The sequence below is a fragment of the Rhinoraja longicauda genome, chromosome 37, assembly GCF_053455715.1.
Source record: "Rhinoraja longicauda isolate Sanriku21f chromosome 37, sRhiLon1.1, whole genome shotgun sequence".
NCBI classification, from domain to species: domain Eukaryota; kingdom Metazoa; phylum Chordata; class Chondrichthyes; order Rajiformes; family Arhynchobatidae; genus Rhinoraja; species Rhinoraja longicauda.
Window position 1 is genome coordinate 5,895,605 of NC_135989.1, and position 15,325 is coordinate 5,910,929.

Below are 15,325 nucleotides of genomic sequence, written 5' to 3' on the forward strand. Positions count from 1 at the left end.
GGCAACAGGGGAAACCGCCGGTCTGGACAGGGCATCCGCCACGGCGTTTAGTTTACCCGCAATGTGCCGAACGTCGGTGGTGAATTCAGAAACGAAAGTGAGGTGTCTCTGCTGGCGGGCCGACCACGGATCGGAAACCTTCAAAAAAGCAAACGTCAGTGGCTTGTGGTCAGTGAAGGCAACGAAAAAGCGACCCTCCAAAAAATAGCGAAAATGACGGATCGCCAGGTAGAGGGCCAGGAGTTCCCGATCAAAGGCACTGTAAGCCAGTTCGGGGCGAGTGAGCTGGCGGCTGAAAAGGGTGCCAGAGACCGTTAATCTGCTGTTCTAAGACGCCTCCCACCGCCACGCCGGAGGCATCGACGGTGAGGGCGGTGGGGGCAGAGGAGCGCGGGTGGACGAGCATGGTGGCGTTCGCGAGGGCCAGCTTGGCCGCCGCGAAAGCCGCATCGGCAGCAGGGGACCACACGAGCTCGGTGGGGTTACCCGCGAGGCATTGGAAAAGGGGGCGCATGATCCGAGCTGCCGCCGGGACGAATCGGTGGTAAAAATTCACCATGCCTACAAATTCTTGTAACCCTTTGATGGTGTCGGGGCGGGGAAAGGAGCGGATAGCAGCCACCTTCTCGGGCAAGGGAATGGCACCGGCCGGTGTGATCCGATGACCCAGGAAATCGACCGAGGATAGCCCGAACTGGCATTTGGACGGGTGTAGGATCAGACCGTGGTCCTGCAACCTTTGGAATATGGAGCGCAGGTGGGACTGGTGTTCGTGAGCCGACCGACTTGCCACGAGAATATCGTCCAGATAGATGAACACAAAAGGCATACCCCGACCCACATGATCCATGAGGCATTGAAATGCCTGGGCGGCGTTTTTGAGGCCGAAAGGCATCCGCAACCACTCGAAAAGCCCGAACGGGGTGATCGTGGCGGTCTTAGGGATGTCTGCAGGGCGAACCGGAATCTGGTGATACCCTCGGACTAAGTCCAGTTTTGAGAATACCGTGGCACCCTCCAGGCTGGCGGAAAAATCCTGAATATGAGGGATCGGGTATCGGTCAGCCGTGGTGATGGCGTTCAGACGCCGGTAATCGCCACACGGTCTCCACCCCCCAGATGCTTTTGGGACCATGTGCAACGGTGAGGCCCACGGGCTGTCCGACGGGCGCACGATCGCCAGCCGTTCCAAAGTGAGGAACTCTTCGCGAGCGACTGCCAGCTTATCAGGGGGTAGGCGTCGGGCTCGAGCGAAAACAGGCGGTCCCTCCGTAGGAATGAAGTGCACGACTCCGTGCTAGGCGGCAGGTGCGTCGAAACGCTGGACCAGGAGCTCCGGAAATTCAGCGAGTATCGCAGCAAACGGGTCGGAGGTCATGGTGACGGCCTGGACGGTCGGGCTGGGCGACACGGAAACCGAAAGAGCGGGAGGGTCAACGTTACTGGCCGACGGTTGCAGGCTCTTCCCGCGGACGTCAGGGATCAGTGAGAAAGCCCAAAGGAAATCTGCTCCCAGGATTGCCTGGCCTACATCCGCGATGATGAAAGTCCAGTCGTAGGTCCTGGAACCAAAGGACATGGACATGTCCCGTGTTCCGTAGGTACGGACAGGGCTGCCGTTCACCGCAATGAGTGGGGGACCGGTCCTACCTGATCGCGCTTCCTGGCAGGATGGAGGCACAATGCTAACGATCGCCCCGGTATCCACGAGGAAAACGGTACTGGTATGTTGCTCAGCAAGGTAGAGGCGATGGTTCTGGCCGATCGAGATTGCCTCTACATTTGATCGGCCGAAGCATTTCCCGAGAACGTGCAGGGGCTTCTACAGTTGCGTGCCGCTGCTCCCCACCGTTTATGAAAGAAACACCAGCCGCGCTGGTGTGTTTCTATGTCGCGAGCCTGTTTCAAAATGGCCGCCGTCGATGTGGCAGTTTGGCGTTTTTTTTTTTAAAGTGGCGGGCGGATGGGCGCCATCTTGGCCGCGCGGTCGGTCGCTCACCGGTGTGGAAACCCGATTTACCGAGCCGGCGCGCTTCGTCTTTGCCACAACCAGCGCATCCGCCTTCTCTGCAAAATCCATCGGGTCCCCGAACGGGACGTCTGCTAGAACTACGCGGACGTCCTCTGGCAGCTTCTCGCGGAATGCCTCCTCGAACATGAGGCATTTGGTGTGCTCTCCCGCCAGAGTCATCATCTCCGTCATGAGGACTGACGGCGGTCGGTCCCCGAGCTCAGGTAAGTGCAGGGGTGTGCTGGCCCGCTGTTGTTGGCTGCGGCCGAATGTTTTCAGCAGCAGCGCCTTGAGGCCCGCTTACTTGCCGGTTTCTGGCGCGTCGGTGACGTAGTGCGCTACCCGTGCGGACGTCTCCGACGGCAGGACACTCAATAGGTGGTAGAACCTGGTTTCGTCCTCCTTTACGCCCCGGAGGTGGAACTGTGCCTCCGCTTGGGCGAACCACAGGCGTGGTTGGTGGGCCAAGAACGGGGGCAGATGAACGCCGACTGCGTTCGGTGTCGATTCCTCCTGATGGGGCATCTTGGTGATCTGTGATCACGTCGGGGTCACCACTATGGCGAGTCGTAAGGCGATGTGCGTTGAGGTAGACGTTTATTAGAAGGCTAACAACCGTGACAAAACCAACGCTGTAAACGACAGACAACCATAAATTCAACTGTCTTTCTTGGAGTTCAAAACCAGACTGATTGTTCCCTCCCCTGCGCACCACCTGACCTCTTCGACCAATCAGAGGGTTCGATGGTCTGGACCAATCCCTGTGCCCCTACACATGCACAGTTGTAAAAGTAATTCCACTTGAGGAAAAGGGAAAACCTGTGAGGCCTTCAACAAATTATCATCACCACAAAATCAATAGTCTTTTAACTTACCAATCAATAGGAATTGGTGTAGAACTGGCTACCAATGGGAGTGAGTAAAGAAAATATTGACGTATTTAATAGAAGGCTGGGTACTTGTATGAAGCAGCAGGAAATAGAGGGTTACTGTGGTGCACGCAGATGAGAAACAACAGGAAAATCAAAGAGAGCAGAGTATGAATAAGTAATGCTGTGGTTCAAGGAGGTATGTTATCTCCTCTTCTCCCCCACCCCTCCCCCCTCCCGCCCAAGAGATGCAAATCTCTGCTGTGTTGCTTGGGGAGGTTAGGGTTAAACTGCTTATGATCTCTTTGCCAATCTCACACTTCTAGTAATTGGTCAAAAGCAATGTTTGTGGTTTTCTGTTTGATTTGATAATTGTTCTGCAGCAACCAGATATGATCATTAATGAATCTACCACCCTGACCCTCCAGCATTTATTTGCCCTCGAAAAGTTCAATATCTCTGATTAAGTAACTGCTCTTCCTATTCCCTTTTAGCTGGAAGAGTCTGCAATTAACTACATTAACTGTTGCCATCCGTCCTTTAAGAATAATTTTTAATTGTTATATATAAAAGAAAATTGTGGAAGGAAATGGTCAGATGACATTTTTGAGTCAGGGCCATTCTTCAGGCTGATGGAATAGAGGGGTGAGGGTTGGTAGAGAGATGAGGAGAAGGGGTGGGGCACAAACTGGCAAGTGATAGGTGTGTACAGGTGAAGAGGGTGATGGGCAAATTCGTTGCGGTGGTACCTCAACGCCATTCCCCAACTCTTCATCATCCTCTACAGGATTTACTTTACATAACAGTCTTCCATAATGAAATTATCATTCATTTTTTTGAAAGTTTTGACTCCAATTGGGATTTCCATATTCGGCTTTACTGCCTCCTTCCAATTTAACACTTTCCCATTTCAGGCAAAGAAAAGTTTCCCAGAAACCCTTACCTTTCTCCTTCCCCATCATTCTGCTGTCATTGCACGTCGTTTTGCATGTTTTAATTGATGCACAAGCGTGGCAATATAGGACTTCTGTGCTTTGTTTTTACTGAAAGCAACATAGATTTCTGTGTTACAAAGACTGGACAATCCTTGCGTCTATCTGTTTCTGCTGCCATTCCTTTTGTCTGGACTCATGCTCTCCCCAGTTTCACTTTCTAAGCGTGAACAAGCAGTGCAGTTATTTTGTCCATTTCCAACTTAGCAGGTCTGCAGATTAAAATGCATTTATTTAAATGCAGGAAGCCTGACAGAATGAGCTGCCAGATGAAACTGTAAAGGAGAGTATAATTGTGATTTTTAAAAGACAAATACGTGGATGGGAAAGATTTGGAGGGAAATGGGTCAAACGCAGGCATATGGGACTAGCCCAGTATACCTAATTAGTCACATGGACAAGTGGGTCGAAGAGCCCGTTTCCGTACTGTACCGTTCTATGACAATCTGAGTGCTCTTCCTCGGCAACATTGCCTGCTGCTCTTGGGTCAGCTTCTACATATATACCAATGACTTCCAGTTCCATCGCATCATTATCTCTCAACCCTCATCAGTCTCTGAACCACATCCAGTTCTCAGCTTAATATTGGAAAGATAACATTTCCACCCCTAATTGTTTTTGAGAAAACTAATAGTAACGGGTTCTACCATAACAAACTGAAATAGTGTGTTCTAGGCTTTTCATTCAGCAGTCGTGAAGGAATGGTGGTATATTTCCAAATCAGGCAGGCGTGTCACTTTAAGATAGACACAAAAGACGTACAGGTATGTAGGTATGTAGGTTAATTGACTGGGTAATATGTAAAAATTGTCCCTAGTGTGTGTAAGATAGTGTTAATGTGCAGGGATCGCTGGGCGGCGCGGACTCGGTGGGCCGAAGGGCCTGTTTCCGCACTGTATCTCTAAATCTAAAAAAAAAATCTAAAATGCTGGAGTAGCTTAGCGGTTTGGGTAGCATCTCTGGAGGAAAGGAATATGTGATGTTTTGAGTTGAAACCCTTCGCAGACTCACATAAGAGTATGGTGTTAAAATAAGGTTAGTGACCTGATCCATCCAATGGAGCAATAATTAATTAGGTGCGTGTTCCTGAGGAGCTTTGCTAAGTTGTTTTGCTGTATTCTGTAGATAGTACATACCATAGAGGGAGTAAACATGTTAGCTAGTGGATCGAGTGCAAATCACGCCCACTGTCTTGTTCTGTATAGTTCCAGTTTTTTAGTATTTTTTTGAAGCAGTGCTCATCAAGGCAAGTGTAGTGCTCCGTTCACACTCCTGACATGACTTGCAGAGTCAGTCATGGATCAACGAGCACAAAACATGCCATTCAGCCCAGCATATCCATGCCTACCAAGTATCCTTTTATGCAAATCCCATCACAAGCACTTGGCCTGTAACCTTCTAAGGCTTGGTGATTCAAGTGCTCTTCCAAATTCCTGCTGTTTTAGGTGTACCTGCATCATTCACCTCACAGAGAGTACACTCCACATTGCAACTTACTCATAGAAACATAGAAATTAGGTGCAGGAGGAGGCCATTTGACCCTTTGAGCCATTCACAATCAGTAACCTATGCCTGCCTTCTCCCCATATCCCTTGATTCTGCTAGCCCCTAGAGCTCTATCTAACTCGCTTTTAAATTCATCCAGTGAATTGGCCTCCACTGCCTTCTGTGGCAGAGAATTCCACAAATTCACAACGCACTGGGTGAAAATGTTTCTTCTCACCTCAGTTTTAAATGGCCTCCCCTTTATTCTTAGACTGTGTCCCTTGGTTCTGGACTCCCCCAACATTGGGAACATTTTTCCTGCATTTAGCTTGCCTAGTTCTTTTATAATTTTATACGTCTCTATAAGATCCCCTCTCATCCTTCTAGGAGAAAAGATTTTACTCAGGTCCCCACTCACCATTTTATTCTTTAAATGCGCCCCCTGGTTTTAGATATCTGTTATGGGGAAAACATTCTCACTGTCCACCTGATCAATGTTCTTCATAATTTTGTATACCTCTATCAGGTGCTCCCGCCTCAGCCACCTCTGCTCCAAAAAACCCAAACTAAGCCTACCTGATCTCTCTTAGCTGAAGCATTCCCCATCCTGGTAAATCTCCTCTGCACATTTTCCAGTGCAATCATGTCCTTTCTTAAGAGTGACGACCAGAACTGCACACAATACTTCAGCCATGGCTTAACCAATGTTTTGTAAAGTTGCTCATAACTGTTCGATGCACCAATTTCTTCCAAGCAGCTTTGGAATTGTTAGTATGGATGAAATTTACTGTTAACTATGACTTTCAGAAACCTCATCAGTGACAAGTGTCTTTTCACAATGCAGTTGCTGAGAAAATAAAGCAGTGCAATCTGATTAATTTTGCAAAACCTTTTCAAAAGGAATTTTGACGAAAATGTTTCCTCTTGCAATAAAGGCCAACGTGCAATCCCAGGATATTGTGGGGAGTTAGATAAAAAATTGCTAATGCTGCTTGTGTTTAAAAAAGGCTTCAATAAAAAGTGTTTGGGCACTGTAAGGCAGTGAGCCTAACATTAGTGGTGGGTAAGTTGTTGGAGGGAGGTTATAAATGCATTTTGAAAGACAAAGACTAATTGGGGATAGTCAGCATGGCTTGTTGCCTGGGCAAGATTTTTGAAGAGAATTCCAAGAAGACAGATGAGGGCAGTGAAGTAGGCTTTGTCGTCATGGATAGACACAAAATGTTGGAGTAATTCGGCGGGTCAGGCATCATCTTTGGAGAGAAGGAATAGGTGACGTTTCGGCTCGGAAACCCCCTTCAGGACTTCAGCAAGGCCTTTGACAAGGTGCCACGTGGTCAGTTGGTCTGAAAGGTTAGATCACAGGGGATCCAGGGCAAACTAGCCAATTGGATACAAAATTGACTTGAAGGTAGGATGCTGCATCCAGCATCTGTAGTTCCTTCCTACACATTTCGGTTGGCTTTTATTATCCTGTTATTGACTGTCATCAATTTTGTGTGAAAAGGGATGGTATAAATAGGTAAAATGGGCAGCGGATGTGGTGGGGCGAAGGGCCTATTTCTCTGGTACGCAACTGGTACGCAACTGGGCGGCACGGTAGCGCAGCGGTAGAGTTGCTGCTTTACAGCGAATGCAGCGCCGGAGACTCAGGTTCGATCCTGACTACGGGTGCTGCACTGTAAGGAGTTTGTACGTTCTCCCCGTGACCTGCGTGGGTTTTCTCCGAGATCTTCGGTTTCCTCCCACACTCCAAAGACGTACAGGTATGTAGGTTAATTGGCTGGGTAAAATGTAAAAATTGTCCCTAGTGGGTGTAGGATAGTGTTAATGTACGGGGATCACTGGGCGGCACGGACTTGGAGGGCCGAAAAAGGCCTGTTTCCGGCTGTATATATATGATATGATATGATATGATATGATGAGGTGAAGATAGGTAACATGGCTGATGAGAAATGCACAGTTGATGTCATCTGTGTGGGGACTTTAAAATGGCTTTGACTAAGTGTCCCATAGCGGGCGTCATTGGGTTGTATCCTGTTGAATAAAAGGAACGGTAGCAGCTGAGATAGAAATATGGCTAAATGCTTTTCTTAATGTCTTCAATTCTTTGGACTTATGGTATAAAAGGGCACAACGTCCAAATATTCAGATAACAATTAATTTTTTTAACAATTTAATTTTTTTTAAATTTAAAATCGTTGAAAACATTAGTGACGCAGTGGTGCTGGTTTCCGACGGTCACGGTGAAGGACGCACCACACATCTCTGTCCTCTTTTGTCTCTACACATGCGTCTTCCGTCAACGTCTTCAGCATGGTCTTCTTTTCCATGGGTGGGTTCCCACAGCACAACCTTGTTTGCTGGTGTTTCTGGATGGCGGTAGCAATGACCACCGAGCCTCATCCTTCTCGACTTGATCTTCTCGGTCAGAGGTGGAATCACCCCATAGAGCTGGGCGTTGGTGGTGTGGTCCCTCCAGCTGACATTTTGAACTTTTCTGAGCATTCGGGTGTAGATACCATCGCGAGACTTGGACAGTGCTCGAGTGAGAGTCCATGCCTCACACCCGTACAATAATATTGTCTCTACATTTGCATGGAAGAATCTCAGTTTGAGACCCTTAGACATCCGAGATGTCCAGATTTTCCCCATGTTATTTCCATGCGAGCGCTTTCCGGACCTTGATGTCATTGATAACAGTACACTTGGAATTATTGGAACAAGAGGAAGATGGCAGTAAATGTAGATGATGTAGAAATGGGTGGATATTTGACAGTTGAATTTAAACACGGGAAAGTGCTAAAATGTTACATTCCAGTCAGCAGAATGAGAAGAAACATGCACATTTCCTAGGAAAGCAAAGTGATCTTGGAAAATAAATTATTGAAAGTGGCAGGGCAAGAAAGTGCTTGAAACACCATATAAACCTGAATTTCATAAATAGTCAAAGAGTGATACAGCAAGGAAACTTTCCCCTTGGCCCACCATGTCCATACTGACCATCAAGTGCCCGACTATACTGACACACCGGGGCTCTGGTTTCCATGCGGCAGTTAACAGTCAAGCATGTTTAATTGTCGTGTATCAAATGAAATTTTTACTTGGAGCAGCACAACAGGTTTGTAAACACAGTACCCAATAGATTTCATAAAGAAAGGTTAAATAACTAAAAAAACAAAATAAAAGCGCAAAGTCCCTAGTGCAACCAAGACAGTTCGTAGTTCGAAGTTTAGTTGGTGTTTGTAGTGTTCAATAGCGTGATGACTGTTCCTGAACCTGGTGGTTTTTAGAATTGTATACCTCTTTCCCAATGGCGAGAGTGAAATGAGAGCCTAGGTCTCATTGGTGATGCTTGATGGCTTCCTTTTTGAGACCATGGTTCCCGTGCTCCATTTAACACACCAGGGCGCCAGTTTCCATGCTCCGTTTAATATACCTGGGCCGCAGTTCCCATGCTCCATTTAGGTCTCTGGTTCCCATGCTCTATTGAACACACTGGGGCCTCATTTCCTATGCTCCATATAACACACTGGTTTAAGTTTTATTGAAATAATAATACAGTCGCACAAAGATGAGCAGAGAACCTATTCCCGGAGTTTGACCACAAGTTTGGAGGAGATGATAGGGTTGAACGCCGAACTGTGCATGTTGATGTGCATGTTCTTACAGTGTCCAAATGTCCAATACAGAGTTGAGAGCCAGCAAGATTGGCCAAAAGTAGGCAAATATTAATGGGTCCAAATCCTTACTAAGGTAGGAGTTGACATGCATCATAACCAACCACTGCAAGCACTTCATCGCCACAGATGTTACTTCCAGCATGTCACCTTACTCTTCTTGGGCACTGGTATTAAAGTAGGTGGGGAAACTTGGACCTTAGTAATGAGAAGTTGAAGTCCGCAAAATCTGCTGCCAGTTGGTCCACGCAGGTTTTAAGAACGCGGCCAGGTCCACCATTGGAGCCGGAGGCTTCCCGAGGATTCACCCTATTGACGCATTTTCTGACATCGGCTTTGGTGACTGAAATTACAATGCCGTTGGGAGTTATGGGGACCTGAGAAGGCACATCGGTGTTCTCCTTTTTGAAGCTCGTCTGGGAGTGATGTCTCACTGTCGCATGAGTTGTCACTTGATTTTGCCTTGAAGGAAGTGATGATGTGCAAGCCCTGCCACAGCTGCCGAACATCTGTCTCATGCTCCAGTTTAGAGCAAAAGTGTCTCTTAGCCTTTCTGATGGTCTTATCTTGGTCGTATCTGGACTTCCCATATGAACCTGCAACAACAGATTTGAATGTCTGTGATCTGAGAAATGTCAACACATTTCCTTATGAAGCCAGTAACAACTGTGGCGTATTCATTCAGGTTCATTGCCAAGTCCTTGAACATTGCCAGTCTGCTGACTTCAAGCAGTCTCGGAGTCATTCCTCTGCCTCCCCTGGCCAGTTCTGTGCAAACCTCACCACTGAAGCTGTGCTCTTTAGTTGTTGCCTCTTTGCATAAAGAAGGAACACAGCCAGGTGATCTTATTTCCAAAGAGGGCGAGGGATGAGGCAATAGGCGGAGTATGGTGGAGTAGCAACTGTTAAAGGTGTTTGATCCTCTAGTGCTGCAGGACACGTGCTGGTGGTATTAGGATGTTAAGCTGACCTTGTTGAGTCTCTAGCTATGATTGGAAAGATGTTGGAGCATGCACTTCTGGGAAATATGGTCTGACGATCATTGTTTGAACCCGGTAAAACTGCATGTGGAATATCTAAACAATTGTTTCTTCTACCGGCATTGTATCCAAATCCCCATGTGTAGTAGTCTCTATCTTGCCGTAAAGAATACTTTGAGAATATGAAACAAAATGTGACCGTTCATTGGTTTGTTGGATTCAGCACGTAATGTAACAGCAACAACCTGTACTTGTAGTGTGCTTCGAACGTAATGAAAGGACATTCAACAACAATGAAGGGGAGCCAAACAAAAAATTGTTACCGAACCAAATGCAGATATATAAAAGTAGATGATTAAAGGATTGGACTACAAAGTAGATTTTAAGGAGTATAGACCCAGTGCATTGGTGTAGCACCCTCTCCTCCCCCCTCCCCCTCCCCTCTCCTCCCCCCTCCCCCTCCCCTCTCCCCCCTCCTCCCCCTCCCCCCCACCTCCCCTCCCCCCTCCCCCACCCTTTGTTCGTAGCGGGTGGGCAGATACCCTGAAGATCAATTAAATACCCAAGTAGAGAGGTGAGAAACAAAGGTTTGTTGAGGTGAGATACAAAAGATCAGACGATGGAGTAAATAAGTGGCTGAAAACTCATTAGCACCATGATAAACACAGTACCAAGGTTTGTGCACAGACTTGGTTAACTTTCGGAAAATGTGCTTATCTGCGAAGGATAATCAGGAAACAAGGACAGGGACCACAGACAATGGCTTCAGTCCATCCATGCAATTAGTTATAGAAAATATCTGCCTATCCAATTTGAATGTCAGATCAACAGGGTGACATGACTGAGACAGGGGAATGATCCAGGGAAGTTGTGAGGAGATAAAGCTGAGTATACTTGTTTGTCTTAAATTGATGACCATTGAGGGCAAGAGTACAAATGAGAAGTAGATAAGGTAGATACTTTGGAAAGATACTGATAAAGTCTGAAGACCCGAAAAGTCACCCATTCCTTCTCTGCAGAGCTGCTGCCTGTCCCGCTGAGTTACTGCAGCATTTATTTAGTTTTAGAGTTGCAGCGCGGAAACAGACCCTTCGGCCAACTGAGTCCACGCCGAGCAGCGATCCCCGCACACTAACACTATCCTACACACACTAGGGACAATTTACATTTATAGCAAGCCAATTAAAAAATGAGAATTTTAAAAACCTATAAACCTCTACGTCTTTGGAGTGTGGGAGGAAACCGAAGATCTGGAGAAAACCCTAACAGGACATGGGAGAATGTACAAACTCCGTACAGACAGCATCCGTAGTCAGGATTGAACCCGGGTCTCTGGCGCTGCAAGTGGTGTAAGACAGCAGCTCTACCGCTGCGCCACCGTGTCTTTGATGTAAACCAGCATCTGCAGTTCCTTCCTACACATAACATTAAAGGGGTGTGAGGAGAAGCTCTTGAAAGTGATTCTCTGAGAAAAGAGCAGAGCTTGATGTAACAATGCTTTTTTTCCCCAGTATTTACTGTTTTCTAAGCCATTTGATGAATTTTGCTATATAACTAGAATGTATATATTCAATAGCATTTTATTCCTATTTGTATTTCACAATTTTCTTCCACAGAAAAAGACATTGAATTCACTAGCATATGTTGTGTTGAACTCTCAAGTTGATTTATTCTCAGTTCACTCATTTACAAAGATAATTTACTGGAATACTCCCTGGGATAAGAGAATTAATGATGTGGTCAGACTTGAAAAACTGACATTATTCGTCTAGGAGTTGAAAAGGTTGTTAAAAGGCCAGAGGTTTATGCAACTAAGCTGCCTTCGAATAACCCAAAGCCTTTCTGCCATTGGCAAGGCACAAGTCAGGATACTAATGGAATACTCCACTTGCCTGAAAATTTAACAAAACATGACATGGATACTTTGCAAATTGAGGAACGCAAATAGCAGAAAAGGTTTAGATTGGTTTAATGCAGTTTTTAAAAGTTAAATGCTTGTGATCCACTTTAAACCAGTGATACTGAAACCTTTCTTTGTTTCACTTCAAAGGCGAAAACGACGTAACTTCAGCAAACAGGCTACGGAAGTCTTGAACGAGTATTTCTACTCTCACCTGAGTAATCCCTATCCTAGTGAGGAAGCCAAAGAGGAACTGGCAAAGAAATGTGGTATCACAGTGTCACAGGTACAGCCTACTCTCCCAGCTTCAGCCTGGGACTCGTCTGCAGTCCACATCCACAGATATCACTACACATTTCCCTCAAGCCAGCTTGGAGAAACAAGCAAAACAACAAATGTAGGAGAAAAATTTAATATGTAAAGTGTGCTTATATATCAGTACATATGTTTGAACTATTTGCCAGGGATTATGAGATATTACAATATTGTACGTCATTAAACTTATGGTGGCTGGCTGCTCTCTTTCACACTGCAGTTATACTAACATTGTGCCTTCTGCCGTAGCAGTGCAGAGAGAGAGGGGTTCCAAAACACTTAAGGTTTAAAAAAAATTAATTCATTTGTTCTCCCAAAGCAAAGCTGGTGTGATACTATCAAGTGCTGGTGTTTGAGTCCAAGTGTAAATGAAGTGTAATCATGTGTATAAACAGCACCACACTGGCACTGGGATTGGTGACTACTACTTCTAACCAAATCTTTACTTTTTTAAATGTTTTACATCAATTAAATTGTCACAATCAAATCAGTTGCTCCTGTTGTGTATGCAAATATATTCATAATTCAAATAACAGGGTCTTACACTTTCAGTGAAGGTAAAAATATGTTCATGTAAGTTGCGAAGTACGGCCTGGTATTATTATGTGCCATATATTGCTACATACCTTCCAGTGCCAGTATCAAACCAGTGGTGATCCTGTCTGCTCTGCTGTAACTAGCACTAAACTGCATGGATTTGCTGGATCAAGTCTTTATTGAAATACCACTAGCGCTACAATATTATATATTAAAGGTGTAAAATAGCAGTGACTTGAGGTACCGACATGCAACGATTACATCTCATCTCCTTTATCCACCATGTAACAAATTCAGTATGTTAGAAACGCCATCACTTAAAGCAATCAATGAAGAGTCTGTAATTTGATTTCTTAAATGGGATATTTTTTTATTTCCTGTTTATTTTTCCATATATCTCACTAAAACTGTTCTTCAGTTTTTTGTCTCCCACCCTGCTCATGAAATTCTCTATAAATTTGAAACGCTGGCAGGTATGGGTTTGGTCAAAAACAAACACTTTTTTGCAACATTGCTTTTTTTTCTATTTGGGTGGGCTATTGGCAAAATATTGACCATTTTAGATTTATCTGTTGTACTGTTATTGTCATAACAAGAAAATAAACCTGATAAGGCATTTTTGTTAAAAATGGCACCATACACGCCTCTTGACAGAAATAGCTCTTTGATTAGCATACCATTCGTTTGATCCAATTGTTCTGTGAAGCAAATACTGTTGAATATGTGGGGATTGAATTAATATGTGAAGAAATATTCTCTTTACATGAGCAGGCTTGCACTGTATTTAATTTAGCCTCACTTTGAATGACCTAATTTAAAGGAAAATTCTGTGGTTTCAAAAATACAAGTAGTAGATGGATTAAATTTATCGTTTAAGTGATACAATACAATTCCAATACAATTCCCTCCAATACAATTTAAGTACTAAGTGCTAGTCCTCCAATACAATACAATTGTGTTTTCATTTTACATTATTTAATCATTATTTAATCATTAATCATTATTTAATCATTTAAGTCATGGTGTTTTCTACCAGTACAGATTAACATAGAGCAGGCTGTCATATTGTGACATTATTATTCTAGTTTGCAACATCATCTTGTAATATTATTAAGTCACAACATTGTATGTTACCAGGCAATGTAACCAGGCATTGTCCCAGAGATAAACTAAATAAAATGCATGCCTTAAATTTGAGCTGAAATTCTTGTTTCTGTGGTAAATGAGTCCCTGGTTCACTGTAATGTGGTTGTTAACCTGTGCAGATAGTGCTTAAAGCTTGCGACACTGCAAGGTTTCGGAAAGGTTTGCCATTCCCCGGAATATCCCCTGCTCAAATTCACAAGTGGATGCATGTTGGGAAGGAGTTAGGTGCCTACAACATTGTCCCAGAGATGTGCGACAGGGTGAGTGAAGTGAATATGGTTTTTATCCTGCACCGTCACCAATGATGTGCAGACGATAAAACTTGGCAACATTTCAGATCAAAAGTTGTTCATTTATTGCAAGAAGAGTAGATGGAAATCTTAGGAAATAACATTTTTCTGTTATATGGTCACAAACAACAGCAGTGGTAATTTGTAACAAACGTCTCCTTAACATTTGGAGGTCCAATAATTAATTAAATTTGGTCAAGAATGAATATAATTTCTGCCAAATGTTTACATTAAAATGATAGACTTTTCCTTTAAATTACAATTCTGATTTAGGAATGTTCTAAAAACATTTATCAGGCACATCCTAAGCAAAACATAAATGCCATATCAGGTCTATGCTTTGGAGTGTTAAATATCTTTATATTAGACATTATTATGCATTTTCTTATGAGTAAATTTTAAATAAAGTCCCAGTTGACCCAATTACCAGGGCTTTTTATATATAATTCATGGAAGGAAATTAGATGATCTTCCTTGATATGAATAGTTATTTGAAATACAATAATATGAATTCCTTACTCAACCTTGTGTGTCTCGCATTTTAAAGTTACATTGGCTCTTTGTGATTCTGGCAGCAAATTGTTAATGATGCTTTGTTTTGAGTAGCAAGATATTGAACGGGAAAAGAGTGGCCAGTTCAATGTAGACTACCCCGTGTGCCTTTTGTAGCTGTGCAGTGCATGATCAAGGCAGAAAAGCAATGGGGAATAATCTATGGTATTATCCAGAGAAAGTATTTTTTAATAAATTATGATGAAAGGTAAAATATGCAATATATATGTGTCGAAATGGAAGTAGCAAAGATAGGATGATAAAATTTGGCCTATCAAAAAATAGTTTACATATTGACATCATCATGAGGCCTGTGAAAACTGTTCTTGAACTGCTCTTCTGAAGAATATTATTGGTGAGCCTTGTTCACTTTCTTTACATTACTGACAATTTTTGAATTGCGGTGTAGAACAAAAATGATTATCTAGTCTGGTTTAATTTGTCTGATATGAGCAGTTTTGCTTAAAAGGCATTTTTATGCCGACTACCTTTATTTTAATGTATACAAGATTTACAAGAACCATTTGCTTCTATTCTTCCCTAAGTATTAACTTACCGTTCTTTGAGT

General features: G+C 44.1%; 1 protein-coding gene across 4 annotated transcripts in view; it reads left to right on the forward strand.

Moving 5' to 3' along the window:
- The window catches only part of pbx4 (pre-B-cell leukemia transcription factor 4), a 265,310-nt gene that overhangs the window by 212,109 nt on the left and 37,876 nt on the right, over nt 1–15,325 (forward strand). For all 4 annotated transcript variants that reach the window (XM_078429588.1, XM_078429590.1, XM_078429589.1 and 1 more), the window contains exon 5: nt 12,068–12,203. In XM_078429588.1, the coding sequence (XP_078285714.1) occupies nt 12,068–12,203 (136 nt within the window). The remainder of the gene's footprint in view (nt 1–12,067; nt 12,204–15,325) is intronic.